The 13358-nt window shown below is 50.6% G+C and overlaps 1 protein-coding gene across 1 annotated transcript in view; it reads left to right on the top strand.

Moving 5' to 3' along the window:
- The window catches only part of BOP1 (BOP1 ribosomal biogenesis factor), a 107500-nt gene that overhangs the window by 62988 nt on the left and 31154 nt on the right, over window positions 1-13358 (top strand). The window contains exons 4-5 of the mRNA XM_086875896.1: window positions 7279-7433; window positions 11642-11759. Coding sequence (XP_086732022.1) covers window positions 7279-7433; window positions 11642-11759 — 273 coding nt within the window. The remainder of the gene's footprint in view (window positions 1-7278; window positions 7434-11641; window positions 11760-13358) is intronic.

Here is a 13358-nt window from a genome sequence, read left to right as displayed (position 1 = left end):
AATTTGGGATCCCTCTGGAATTTCCTCATCCGGGATTTGCCGAATTCCCGAGGAATTTTCCCCCTTTATCCCAAAATTCTCTCATCCTCATCCCAAAAATCGCCAGGGGGGGAATTTGGGATCCCTCTGGAATTTCCTCGTCCGGGATTTGCCGAATTCCCGAGGAATTTTCCCCCTTTATCCCAAAATTCCTTCATCCTCATCCCAAAAATCACCGGGGGGGGGAAATTTGGGATCCCTCTGGAATTTCCCCATCCGGGATTTGCCGAATTCCCGAGGAATTTCCCCCCTTTTTTCCTCTTTTCCCCTCATTCCCATCCCAAAAATCACCGGGATCCCCCTGGAATTCCCCCCCCCCCGGGATTTACCGAATTCCCGAGGAATTATCCCAAAAATTCCTTCATCCTCATCCCAAAAATCGCCAGGGGGGGAATTTGGGATCCCTCTGGAATTTCCCCATCCGGGATTTGCCGAATTCCCGAGGAATTTCCCCCCTTTATCCCAAAATTCCTTCATCCTCATCCCAAAGATCAGCGGGGGGGGGAATTTGGGATCCCTCTGGAATTTCCCCATCCGGGATTTGCCGAATTCCCGAGGAATTTCCCCATTTTTTCCTCTTTTTCCCTCATTCCCATCCCAAAAATCGCCAGGGGGGGAATTTGGGATCCCTCTGGAATTTCCCCATCCGGGATTTGCCGAATTCCCGAGGAATTTCCCCATTTTTTCCTCTTTTTCCCTCATTCCCATCCCAAAAATCGCCAGGGGGGGAATTTGGGATCCCTCTGGAATTTCCCCCTCCCCGGGATTCACGGAATTCCCAAGGAATTCTCTCCCCCGGGCCATTCCCGGTTTCCCGCTGGATCCCATCCCAAAATCCCGGTGGGAATTGGGAATTAACCCTTGAGGAGCCGCTGGGATTTCCGGGAATTCCGGAGGCGTCAGGTGTCCTTCCCCAATCCCGGGATATTCCAGGGATTTTTGGGGCACTCTGGGATTCTTTGGGAATTCTCTGCGGGTCAGGAATTTCCATCCCAAAAATTCCCCCCCCCCAAAAAAAAAATAAAAACCAAAACCTTTCCCTCCTTCCCAAATCCCAAATTCCGGCTCCCCCTGGAAAAGGCCTCTGGAAACTCCGGGATTTTCTGGGATTTCCCTGCTCATTCCAGGATTTTCCCATTCCCAGCCAGGAATTCCATCCCAAAATCCCAAAAAAAAAAAAAATATCCTTTCCTCCCTCTTCAACCCCCAAACTCCAAGAAAAAAACCAAAAAAACCTCTGGAATTCCCTTCTCTCCACCCTCATCCCAAAAAAAAAAAAACCCGGGAGAAATGTCCCATCCGAGCATGGAAAAGCCATTTCCACCTGGAAAACAAAAAATCCCGGAATCGCCGTTTTCCCGGGATTTTGAGGGGATTTTTTGGGATTTTTTTGGGGAATTTTGGGGCATTTTTTGGGGGTTTTTTTTGGGATATTTTTGGGCGATTTTTTGGGGAATTTTCGGGAATTTTTGGGATTTTTAAATTTATTTTTGGAGGGATTTTTGTGGATTTTTCTGGGATTTTGGGGGGGATTTTTGGGATTTTTATTTTTTTACTTTGGAGGGGATTTTTTGGGATTTTTTTGTATTTTTGGATCTTTTTTTGGGAATTTTTGGGGATCTTTCAAGGGGGGGATTTTTTTATTTTCTTTTATTTCAGGGGGGATTTTTTGGGATTCTTTGGGATTTTTTAATTTATTTTTCAGGGATTTTTTGGGAGGAATTTTGGGGATTTCTTTTTGTTTTGGGGGGATTTATTTGGAGATTTTTTTGTGATTTTTTAATTTTATTTTTTTGAGTTTTGTGGGGGATTTTGGGATTTTTTTTCTATTTTGGGGAGAATTTTTGGGGGATTTTGGGAGGATTTTTGGGGGGATTTGGGATTTTTGGGGGGGATTTTGGGGGAATTTTTTTGGGATTTTGAGAGGATTTTTTGGGGATTTTTTTTTGGGATTTTGGGAGGATTTTTTGGGGGAGATTTGGGATTTTTTTGGGTTTTTTTGGGATTTTGGGAGGATTTTTGGGGGAGATTTGGGATTTTTTTGGATTTTTTTATTTTTCGTGGGGTTTTTTTTATATTTTGGGGGGAGATTTTTTATTTTCTTGAGTGGATTTGGGAATTTTGGGGGGGATTTTCTTTGGCTTTTTTTTTGAATTTTGGGCAGATTTTTGGGGGAATTCGAGGATTTTTTGGGATTTTTTTTTTTAATTTTTGTCGTGATCAATTTTATTTGGGGCGAGGCGGCGGGGGGGGGGAATATTTTTCAGAATAATTTTTGTGTGTATTTTCTCCATTATTTTTCTCTGATATTTTCGTACATTCCCCAAGATTTTTTTGGCCATTTCCCCATCATTTTTTCACCATTCCTCCCACAAATTCTTCCATTTTTTTTTTAATATCTCACCCACCCCCCCTCAATTTTTTTCCACCCTCCCCACATCCCATCCCAAATTTTTTTTTCCCTAATTTTCCCCTTTTTCCCCCCCTTTTTTCCCCCCATTCCCGAGCTTCCCCCGGCTTTTCCAGCGGCGCCTCCCGGGAGCTCCGCGCGGGAGGTTTCGTTCCCGACCGGATCGCGGCACCTTCCGTACGCTCCCGACTTTAATCCCTGTCTCGGCAGCTTCCGAAATCCAACCTCTGTCATCCCTTTCCCGGCCCTCTGGAAGCTCCCGGAGCCATCTGCTTTCGTTTAACGCCGGCTCCGGGGCCGCCGCAATTCCCGGGAAAAGGACGGAGCCACCAGGAGCAGGAGCAGGATTGGGAAGGATGGAAAAAAAAATAAAGAAAAACGGGGGGTGGAAAAGAGATCCTGAAAATCCCAGGGGGTGCCGGTGAAAATCCGGGGAGTTGGGGTTGGAATCCCGGGAATTGGGGTGGGATTGAGGCCAAAATTCAGGGAATTGTGGCCAAAATCCTGGGAATTCTGGCCAAAATTGTTGGAATTGCGGCCAAAATTTAGGGAATTGTGGCCAAAATCCATGGAATTGTGTCCAGGGATGTGGAGCCGGTGCTGGGCACAGATTGGGGGCACGGGGAGCCCCAAAATCCAGGGAATTGTGGCCAAAATCCAGGGAATTGTGGCCAAAATTGTTGGAATTGTGGCCAAAATTGTTGGAATTGTGGCCAAAATTCAGGGAATTGTGTCCAGGGATGTGGAGCCGGTGCTGGGCACAGGTTGGGGGCACGGGGAGCCCCAAAATCCAGGGAATTCTGGCCAAAATCCAGGGAATTGTGGCCAAAATCCAGGGAAAAATGGCCAAAATTCAGGGAATTGTGGCCAAAATCGTTGGAATTGCATTCAGGGATGTGGAGATGATTGCGGGCACAGGGAACCCCAAAATCCAGGGAATTGTGGCCAAAATCTGTGGGATTGTGGCCAAAACTGTGGAAAAAAGTGGTGGAAAAGGGACGGGATCCTGAAAATCCCAGGGGGTGCCGGTGAAAATCCGGGGAGTTGGGGTTGGAATCCCGGGAATTGGGGTGGGATTGAGGCCAAAATTGGGGTAAGTGCGGCCAAAATCCAGGGAATTGTGGCCAAAATTCAGGGAATTGTGGCCAAAATTCAGGGAATTGTGTCCAGGGATGTGGAGCCGGTGCTGGGCACAGGTTGGGGGCACGGGGAGCCCCAAAATCCAGGGAATTGTGGCCAAAATCCAGGGAATTGTGGCCAAAATCGTTGGAATTGCATTCAGGGATGTGGAGATGATTGGGGGTACAGGGAACCCCAAAATCTGTGGGATTGTGGCCAAAATCCAGGGAATTGTGGCCAAAATTGTGGAAAAAAGTGGTGGAAAAGGGACGGGATCCTGAAAATCCCAGGGGGTGCCGGTGAAAATCCGGGGAGTTGGGGTTGGAATCCCGGGAATTGGGGTGGGATTGAGGCCAAAATCCAGGGAATTGCGGCCAAAATTTAGGGAATTGTGGCCAAAATCATTGGAATTGCAGCCAAAATTTAGGGAATTGTGGCCAAAATCCATGGAATTCTGGGCAGGGATGTGGAGCCGGTGCTGGGCACAGATTGGGGGCATGGGGAGCCCCAAAATCCAGGGAATTCAGGCCAAAATCCTGGGAATTGCGGCCAAAATCCAGGGAATTGGGGCCAAAATTGTTGGAATTGCGGCCAGAATTTAGGGAATTGCAGCCAAAATCCATGGAATTGCGTCCAGGGATGTGGAGATGATTTGGGGCACGGGGAGCCCCAAAATCCTGGGAATTGTGGCCAAAATCCAGGGAAAAATGGTCAAAATCCAGGGAAAAATGGCCAAATCTGTGGGATTGTGCCCAAAATCCATGGATTCGTGGCCAAAATCCTTGGATTTGGAACCAGGGACGTGGAGATGATTGGGGGCACAGGGAACCCCAAAATCCAGGGAATTGTGGCCAAAATCCAGGGAATTGCGTCCAGGGATGTGGAGCCGGTGCTGGGCACAGGTTGGGGGCACGGGGAGCCCCAAAATCCAGGGAATCGTGGCCAAAATCGTTGGAATCGTGGCCAAAATCGTTGGAATTGTGGCCAAAATCTGTGGAAAAAAGTGGTGGAAAAGGGACGGGATCCTGAAAATCCCAGGGGGTGCCGGTGAAAATCCGGGGAGTTGGGGTTGGAATCCCGGGAATTGGGGTGGGATTGAGGCCAAAATCCAGGGAATTGCGGCCAAAATCCTGGGAATTCTGGCCAAAATTGTTGGAATTGCGGCCAAAATTCAGGGAATCGTGGCCAGAATCTTTGGAATTCTGGGCAGGGATGTGGAGCCGGTGCTGGGCACAGGTTGGGGGCACGGGGAGCCCCAAAATCCAGGGAATTGTGGCCAAAATTCAGGGAAAAATGGCCAAAATTCAGGGAAAAATGGCCAAATCTGTGGGATTGTGGCCAAAATCCATGGATTCGTGGCCAAAATCCTTGGATTTGGAACCAGGGACGTGGAGATGATTGGGGGCACAGGGAACCCCAAAATCCAGGGAATTGTGGCTAAAATCCATGGAATTGTGTCCAGGGATGTGGAGCCGGTGCTGGGCACAGGTTGGGGGCACGGGGAGCCCCAAAATCCATGGAAAAATGGCCAAAATCCAGGGAATTATGGCCAAAATCCAGGGAATTGCAGCCAAAATCCAGGGAATTGTGGCCAGAATCCCTGGAATTGCGTCCAGGGATTTGGGGCACCGGGAATTCTGCCCCTTTCCCACCTTTTGATCCTCGGGAATTCCGCCCAAAGAATTCCCAAAAATGCCGGAATTGGGAATTTGCTCCTCTCAGGAGGCGCCCGAGGTTTCCTTGTGCCGGAATTCCGGGAATTCTCCGGGATCCTGGGAATTCTCCGGGATCCTGGGAATTCTCTGGGATCCCAGGAATGCTCCAGAATTCTGGGAATTCTCTGGGATCCCGGGAATGCTCCAGAATTCCGGGAATTCTCTGGGATCCTGGGAATTCTCCGGGATCCTGGGAATTCTCCGGGATCCCAGGAATGCTCCAGAATTCCGGGAATTCTCCGGGATCCCGGGAATGCTCCAGAATTCCGGGAATTCTCCGGGATCCCGGGAATGCTCCAGAATTCCGGGAATTCTCCGGGATCCCGGGAATGCTCCAGAATTCCGGGAATCCTCCGGGATCCTGGGAATTCTCCGGGATCCTGGGAATGCTCCAGAATTCCGGGAATTCTCCGGGATCCCAGGAATGCTCCAGAATTCCGGGAATTCTCCGGGATCCCGGGAATGCTCCAGAATTCCGGGAATTCTCCGGGATCCCAGGAATGCTCCAGAATTCCGGGAATTCTCCGGGATCCCGGGAATGCTCCAGAATTCCAGGAATTCTCCGGGATCCCGGGAATGCTCCAGAATTCCGGGAATTCTCCGGGATCCCGGGAATGCTCCAGAATTCCGGGAATTCTCCGGGATCCTGGGAATTCTCCGGGATCCCGGGAATTCTCCGGGATCCTGGGAATTCTCCGGGATCCCGGGAATGCTCCAGAATTCCGGGAATTCTCCGGGATCCCAGGAATGCTCCAGAATTCCGGGAATTCTCCGGGATCCCGGGAATGCTGCCCCTCTCCCATCCCCTTTTCCCTGAGCGTGGCCCCGGATAATTTCCGGGAAGGAAATCCCGGGAATCCCTGGAATTCCCAAAGATATTTCCTGGGAAGGATCCTTTTCCCAAGGAAATTCCCTGGAATTCCCTGGAATTCCCTCCCTCCTTTCCCCATTTTCTCCTGGAATTCCCTCACATTTTTTCCCTGGAATTTCCTGGAATTCCCCCACATTTTTCCCCATTTTTCCCTGGAATTCCCTCACGTTTTTTCCCTTTTTTCCTTGGGAAGCAGCTCCAGGATTTTCCTGGAATTCCTTCCCCCTTCTCCCAAAAAATTCCCTGGAATTCTCTCACCTTTCCCCCCATTTTTCTGGAATTCTCTCCCCATTTTTCCCCAGGAATTCCCTGGAATTCCTTCATCTTTTTCCTCTGGAATTCCAAGGAATTCCCTCACATTTTTCCCAAAAAATCCCCAGGAATTCCCTCACATTTTTTCCTGGAATTCCCTCACATTTTTCCCCATTTTTTCTGGAATTCCCTCCCCCTTTTCCCCTGGAATTTTCTCAAATTTTTCTCCAATAATTTCTTGGAATTCCTTCACCCTTTTCCTCTGGAATTCCCTGGAATTCTCCCATCCCCTTTTCCCCATTTTTCCCAGGAATTCCCTCACATTTTTCCCATTTTTCCCAGGAATTCCCTCACATTTTTCCCATTTTTCCCTGGAATTCCCTCCCCCTTTTCCCCAAGAATTCCCTGGAATTCCCTCACATTTTTCCCCATTTTCCCCTGGAATTCCCTCTCTCTTTTCCCCAAAAATTCCCTGGAATTCCCTCCCCCTTTTCCCCATTTTCCTCTGGAATTCCTCCCCCTTTTCCTCTGGAATTCCCTGGAATTCCCTCCCCCTTTTCCCCAAGAATTCCCTGGAATTCCCTCACCCTTTTCCCCATTTTTTCCTGGAATTCCCTCACATTTTTCCCTGGAATTCCCTCCCCCTTTTCCCCAAGAATTCCCAGGAATTCCCTCACATTTTTTTCCCAGGAATTCCCTCACATTTTCCCCATTTTCCCCTAGAATTCCCTCCCATTTTCCCCATTTTCCCAGGAATTCCCTCCCATTTCCCCCCAAAAATCCCCAGGAATTCCCTTTCCCCCCCAGGAATTCCCGTCCCTCCCCCCCCCCCCGGCTCATTCCCGGTTTTTTTTCCCGGTTTTCCCCCCCAGGACATCCGGAACACGGTGGGGAACATTCCCATGGAATGGTACCGGGATTTCCCGCACCTGGGATACGACCTGGACGGGAAAAGGATCTTCAAACCCCTGCGCAGCAGGGACCAGCTGGAGCTCTTCCTGGAAAAGATGGAAAACCCGGAATACTGGTGAGGGAAAATCCCGGGAAAATCCCGGAAATTCCCGGAGATTTCCTGGCCTTTGGGATTGGTCGGAATTCCCGGATTTTGGGAGGTCTGGAGGTTTCCTGGGGGGGATTTGCTGGATTTGGGATTTGGGGCTTTGGGACCGGACCCAGAGAATTCCCGGGAATCCTGAACCATATCCTGGGAATTCTGTCCCAAATCCTGTCCCAAATCCTGTCCCAAATCCTGGGAATCCTGTCCCAAATCCTGAGAATCCCCAAATCCCGGGAATCCTGTCCCAAATCCTGTCCCAAATCCTGTCCCAAATCCTGGGAATCCTGTCCCAAATCCTGGGAATCCCCAAATCCCATTCCCGGGAATCCTGTCCCAAATCCCGGGAATCCTGTCCCAAATCCTGTCCCAAATCCTGGGAATCCTGTCCCAAATCCTGTCCCAAATCCTGGGAATCCTGTCCCAAATCCTGTCCCAAATCCTGTCCCAAATCCTGTCCCAAATCCCAGGAATCCTGTCCCAAATCCTGTCCCAAATCCCGGGAATCCTGTCCCAAATCCTGGGAATCCTGTCCCAAATCCTGGGAATCCTGTCCCAAATCCTGTCCCAAATCCCGGGAATCCTGTCCCAAATCCTGGGAATCCTGTCCCAAATCCTGTCCCAAATCCCGGGAATCCTGTCCCAAATCCCGGGAATCCTGTCCCAAATCCTGGGAATCCTGTCCCAAATCCTGTCCCAAATCCCGGGAATCCTGTCCCAAATCCTGGGAATCCTGTCCCAAATCCTGTCCCAAATCCTGTCCCAAATCCCGGGAATCCTGTCCCAAATCCTGTCCCAAATCCCGGGAATCCTGTCCCAAATCCCGGGAATCCTGTCCCAAATCCTGGGAATCCTGTCCCAAATCCTGGGAATCCCCAAATCCCGGGAATCCTGTCCCAAATCCTGTCCCAAATCCTGTCCCAAATCCTGGGAATCCTGTCCCAAATCCTGGGAATCCTGTCCCAAATCCTGTCCCAAATCCCGGGAATCCTGTCCCAAATCCTGGGAATCCTGTCCCAAATCCTGTCCCAAATCCTGTCCCAAATCCTGGGAATCCTGTCCCAAATCCTGTCCCAAATCCCGGGAATCCTGTCCCAAATCCCGGGAATCCTGTCCCAAATCCTGGGAATCCTGTCCCAAATCCTGGGAATCCTGTCCCAAATCCTGTCCCAAATCCTGTCCCAAATCCCGGGAATCCTGTCCCAAATCCCGGGAATCCTGTCCCAAATCCCGGGAATCCTGTCCCAAATCCCGGGAATCCTGTCCCAAATCCTGGGAATCCCCAAATCCCGGGAATCCTGTCCCAAATCCTGTCCCAAATCCTGTCCCAAATCCCAGGAATTCTGTCCCAAATCCTGTCCCAAATCCTGTCCCAAATCCTGTCCCAAATCCTGGGAATCCTGTCCCAAATCCTGGGAATCCTGTCCCAAATCCTGTCCCAAATCCTGGGAATCCTGTCCCAAATCCTGTCCCAAATCCTGTCCCAAATCCCGGGAATCCTGTCCCAAATCCCGGGAATCCTGTCCCAAATCCTGGGAATCCTGTCCCAAATCCTGTCCCAAATCCTGTCCCAAATCCCGGGAATCCTGTCCCAAATCCTGTCCCAAATCCTGTCCCAAATCCTGTCCCAAATCCTGTCCCAAATCCTAGGAATCCTCTCCCAAATCCCGGAAATCCTCTCCCGAATCCCGGGAATCCTGTCCCAAATCCTGGGAATCCTCTCCCAAATCTCAGGAATCCTGTCCCAAATCCCGGGAATCCTGTCCCAAATCCTGGGAATCCTGTCCCAAATCCTGTCCCAAATCCCGGGAATCCTGTCCCAAATCCTGTCCCAAATCCCGGGAATCCTGTCCCAAATCCCGGGAATCCTGTCCCAAATCCCGGGAATCCCGATCCCATTCCCAGAATCCGTGTCCATCCCAGGAATTCCTCTGCTTCCTGGCAATCTGTTCCCATCCCAGGAATTCCCATTGTTTTCCCGGTGTTGTTATCCCAGTGTTTTCCCAGTGTTTTATCCCATTGTTATCCCGGTGTTGTCATCCCAGTGTTTTATCCCAGTGTTTTATCCCATTGTTATCCCGGTGTTGTCATCCCAGTGTTTTCCCAGTGTTTTATCCCATTGTTATCCCGGTGTTGTTATCCCAGTGTTTTCCCAGTGTTTTATCCCATTGTTACCCCGGTGTTGTTATCCCAGTGTTTTATCCCGGTGTTATCCCATTGTTACCCTGGTGTTGTTATCCCGGTGTTCTCCCGGTGTTTTCCCACTGTTATCCCAATGTTTTCCCGGTGTTCTCCCATTGTTTTCCCGTTGTTTTCCCGGTGTTTTCTGGGTGTTTTATCCCGGTGTTTTCCGGGTGTTTTATTCCCGTTGTTTTCCCGGTGTTTTCCGGGTGTTTTATCCCGGTGTTTCTCTCTCCCCGTGTCAGTCGCTCCGTCCAGGACCCCCAGACGGGCGCCGAGGTTCCACTCTCAGAGTTGTTCCCCCAGTGTTGTTCTCCCGGTGTTTTCCGGGTGTTTTCCCGTTGTTCTCCCGGTGTTTTATCCCAGTGTTGTTGTGATCCCGGTGTTGTTGTTTCTCTCCCCGTGTCAGGCGCTCCGTGGAGGACCCCCAGACGGGCGCCGAGGTTCCGCTCTCGCAGTTGTTCTCCCGTTGTTGTTCTCCTGGTGTTATCCCAGTGTTATCCCATTGTTATCCCATTGTTCTCCGGGTGTTTTCCCGTTGTTTTCCGGGTGTTTTATCCCGGTGTTTCTCTCCCCCCGTCAGTCGCTCCGTGGAGGACCCCCAGACCGGCGCTGTGGTTCCGTTCTCACAGTTGTTTTCCCAGTGTTGTTCTCCCGGTGTTTTCCCGGTATTTTCCCGGTGTTTTCCCGGTGTTTTCCCGTTGTTTTCCGGGTGTTTTATCCCGGTGTTTCTCTCCCCCTGTCAGTCGCTCAGTCCAGGACCCCCAGACGGGCGCCGAGGTTCCACTCTCAGAGTTGTTCTCCCAGTGTTGTTCTCCCGGTGTTTTCCGGGTGTTCTCCCGTTGTTTTCCGGGTGTTTTATCCCAGTGTTGTTGTGATCCCGGTGTTTCTCTCCCCCTGTCAGTCGCTCAGTTCAGGACCCCCAGATGAGCGCCGAGGTTCCGCTCTCGCAGTTGTTCTCCCGTTGTTGTTCTCCTGGTGTTATCCCGGTGTTAACCCGGTGTTATCCCATTGTTTTCCCATTGTTCTCCCGTTGTTTTCCCGGTGTTTTCCGGGTGTTTTATCCCGGTGTTTCTCTCTCCCCCTGTCAGTCGCTCAGTCCAGGACCCCCAGACGGGCGCCGGGGTTCTGCTCTCGCAGTTGTTCTCCCGTTGTTGTTCTCCTGGTGTTCTCCCAGTGTTCTCCCATTGTTCTCCGGGTGTTTTCCCTGTGTTTTATCCCAGTGTTGTTGTGATCCCGGTGTTTCTCTCCCCGTGTCAGGCGCTCAGTCCAGGACCCGCAGACGGGCGCCGAGGTTCCGCTCTCGGAGTTGTTCTCCCAGTGTTGTTCTCCTGGTGTTTTCCCGTTGTTCTCCCAGTGTTTTCCTGGTGTTCTCCCGTTGTTTTCCCGGTGTTTTCTGGGTGTTTTATCCCGGTGTTGTTGTTTCTCTCTCCCCGTGTCAGGCGCTCAGTCCAGGACCCCCAGACGGGCACTGAGGTTCCGCTCTCGCAGTTGTTTTCCCAGTTTTTTTTCCCGGTGTTTTCCAGGTGTTTTCCCGGTGTTTTCCTGGTGCTATCCCGGTGTTTTCCTGTCGTTTTCCTGTTGTTCTCCCAGTGTTATCCCGGTGTTTTATCCCGGTGTTTTATCCCGGTGTTTTATCACAGTGTTTCCCCCCGTCAGTCGCTCCATTGAGGACCCCCAGACCAGCACCAAGGTTCTGCTCTTGTAGTTGTTCTCCCGTTGTTGTTCTCCTGGTGTTATCCCGTTGTTATCCCATTGTTATCCCGTTGTTCTCCCGTTGTTTTCCGGGTGTTTTCCTGGTGTTTTATCCTGGTGTTTCTCTCCCCCCGTCAGTCGCTCAGTTCAGGACCCCCAGACGGGCGCCGAGGTTCCGCTCTCGGAGTTGTTCTTCCGTTGTTGTTCTCCTGGTGTTATCCCAGTGTTCTCCCATTGTTTTCCCGTTGTTTTCCGGGTGTTTTCCGGGTGTTTTATCCCGGTGTTTTGTTCTCTCCCCGTGTCAGGCGCTCCGTGGAGGACCCCCAGACGGGCGCCGAGGTTCCGCTCTCGGAGGAGCAGCTGGAGCTGATCCGGCGCCTCCAGAGCGGCCAATTCGGGGATCCCGAATTCGATCCCTACCAGGTCAGCCCGGAACCGCCGGAATTCCCGCCGGGAATGCTGGGAAGGGCCGGAATTCCCACCGGGAATGCTGGGAAGGGCCGGAATTCCCACCGGGAATGCTGGGAAGGGCCGGAATTCCCACCGGGAATGCTGGGAAGGGCCAGAATTCCCACCGGGAATGCCAGAAAAGTGGGGGGAGGGGCTGGAATTCCCACTGGGAATGCTGGAAAGGGGGGGAAGGGCTGGAATTCCCACTGGGAATGGTGGGAAAGGGGGGGAAGGGCTGGAATTCCCACTGGGAATGGTGGGAAAGGGGGGGAAGGGCTGGAATTCCCACCGGGAATGCTGGGAAGGGGGGGGAAGGGCTGGAATTCCCACTGGGAATGGTGGGAAAGGGGGGGAAGGGCTGGAATTCCCACCGGGAATGCAGGAAAAGTGGGGGGAGGGGCTGGAATTCCTACTGGGAATGCTGGAAAAGGGGGGGGAAGGGCTGGAATTCCTACTGGGAATGCTGGAAAGGGGGGGAAGGGCTGGAATTCCCGCCGGGAATGCTGGGAAGGGCTGGAATTCCCACCGGGAATGCTGGAAAAGGGGAGGTCCCGGGGCTGGAATTCCCGCTGGGAATGCAGGAAGGGATTCCCAGGGCTGGAATTTTGGGAATGCCCATGGAGAGCTCCCAGGGGCGGAATTCCCGGGATGGATGGTGATCCCCATCCCCATTCCCATTTTTCCCATTCCCATTTTTCCCAATCCCATTTTCCATTTCCCTCCCATTTCCCCATTCCCATTTTTCCCACCCCCATTCCCATTTTTCCCACTCCCATTTTTTCCATTTTTCCCATTATCCCATTTTTCCCACCTCCATTCCCATTTTTCCCATCCCCATTATCCCATTTTTCCCATTTTCTTGGGGTTTTTCCCCTTTTTTTCCCCCTTTTTTTTCCCTGTTTTTTTTTCCCATTTTTTTCCCCACTTTTTTCCCCATTTTTCCATTTTTTTCCCAATTTTTTTTCCCATTTTTTCCCCTTTTTCCCCCCCCCATTTTTTTTCCTTTTTTCCCTTTTTTCTCCCTTTTTTTTCCCCCTTTTTTTCCCCACTTTTTTCCCAATTTTTCTCATTTTTTTCCCTGGTTTTTCCCCCTTTTTTCCCTTTTTTCCCCCCCGTTTTTTTCCCTTTTTCTCGTTTTTTCCTGGGTTTTTTTCCCTTTTTCTCGTTTTTTCCTGGGTTTTTTTCCCTTTTTTTTCCCCACTTTTTTCCCCATTTTCCCCATTTTTTTTTCCCAGTTTTTTTCCCATTTTTCCCCTTTTTTTTCCCTTTTTTTCCCCATTTTTTTCCTTTTTTTCCCCCCCATTTTTTTTCCTTTTTTCCCTTTTTTCTCCCTTTTTTTTCCCCCTTTTTTTTCCCACTTTTTTCCCAATTTTTCTCATTTTTTTCCCTGGTTTTTCCCCCTTTTTTCCCTTTTTTTCCCTTTTTTCCCCCCAATTTTTTTCCCTTTTTCTCATTTTTTCGTGGGTTTTTTTCCCGGTTTTTTTTCCCCCACTTTTTTCCCCATTTTTCCCCTTTTTTTTCCCCGTTTTTTTCCCTTTTTCCCTTTTTTTTCCTTTTTTTCCCCCCCATTTT

The sequence above is a fragment of the Cyanistes caeruleus genome, chromosome 1, assembly GCF_971803275.1.
Source record: "Cyanistes caeruleus chromosome 1, bCyaCae1.hap1.1, whole genome shotgun sequence".
In the NCBI taxonomy this organism is placed as follows: domain Eukaryota; kingdom Metazoa; phylum Chordata; class Aves; order Passeriformes; family Paridae; genus Cyanistes; species Cyanistes caeruleus.
The sequence above is the reverse complement of the archived record's forward strand: the minus strand, read 5'-3'. Positions and strand labels throughout refer to the sequence as shown.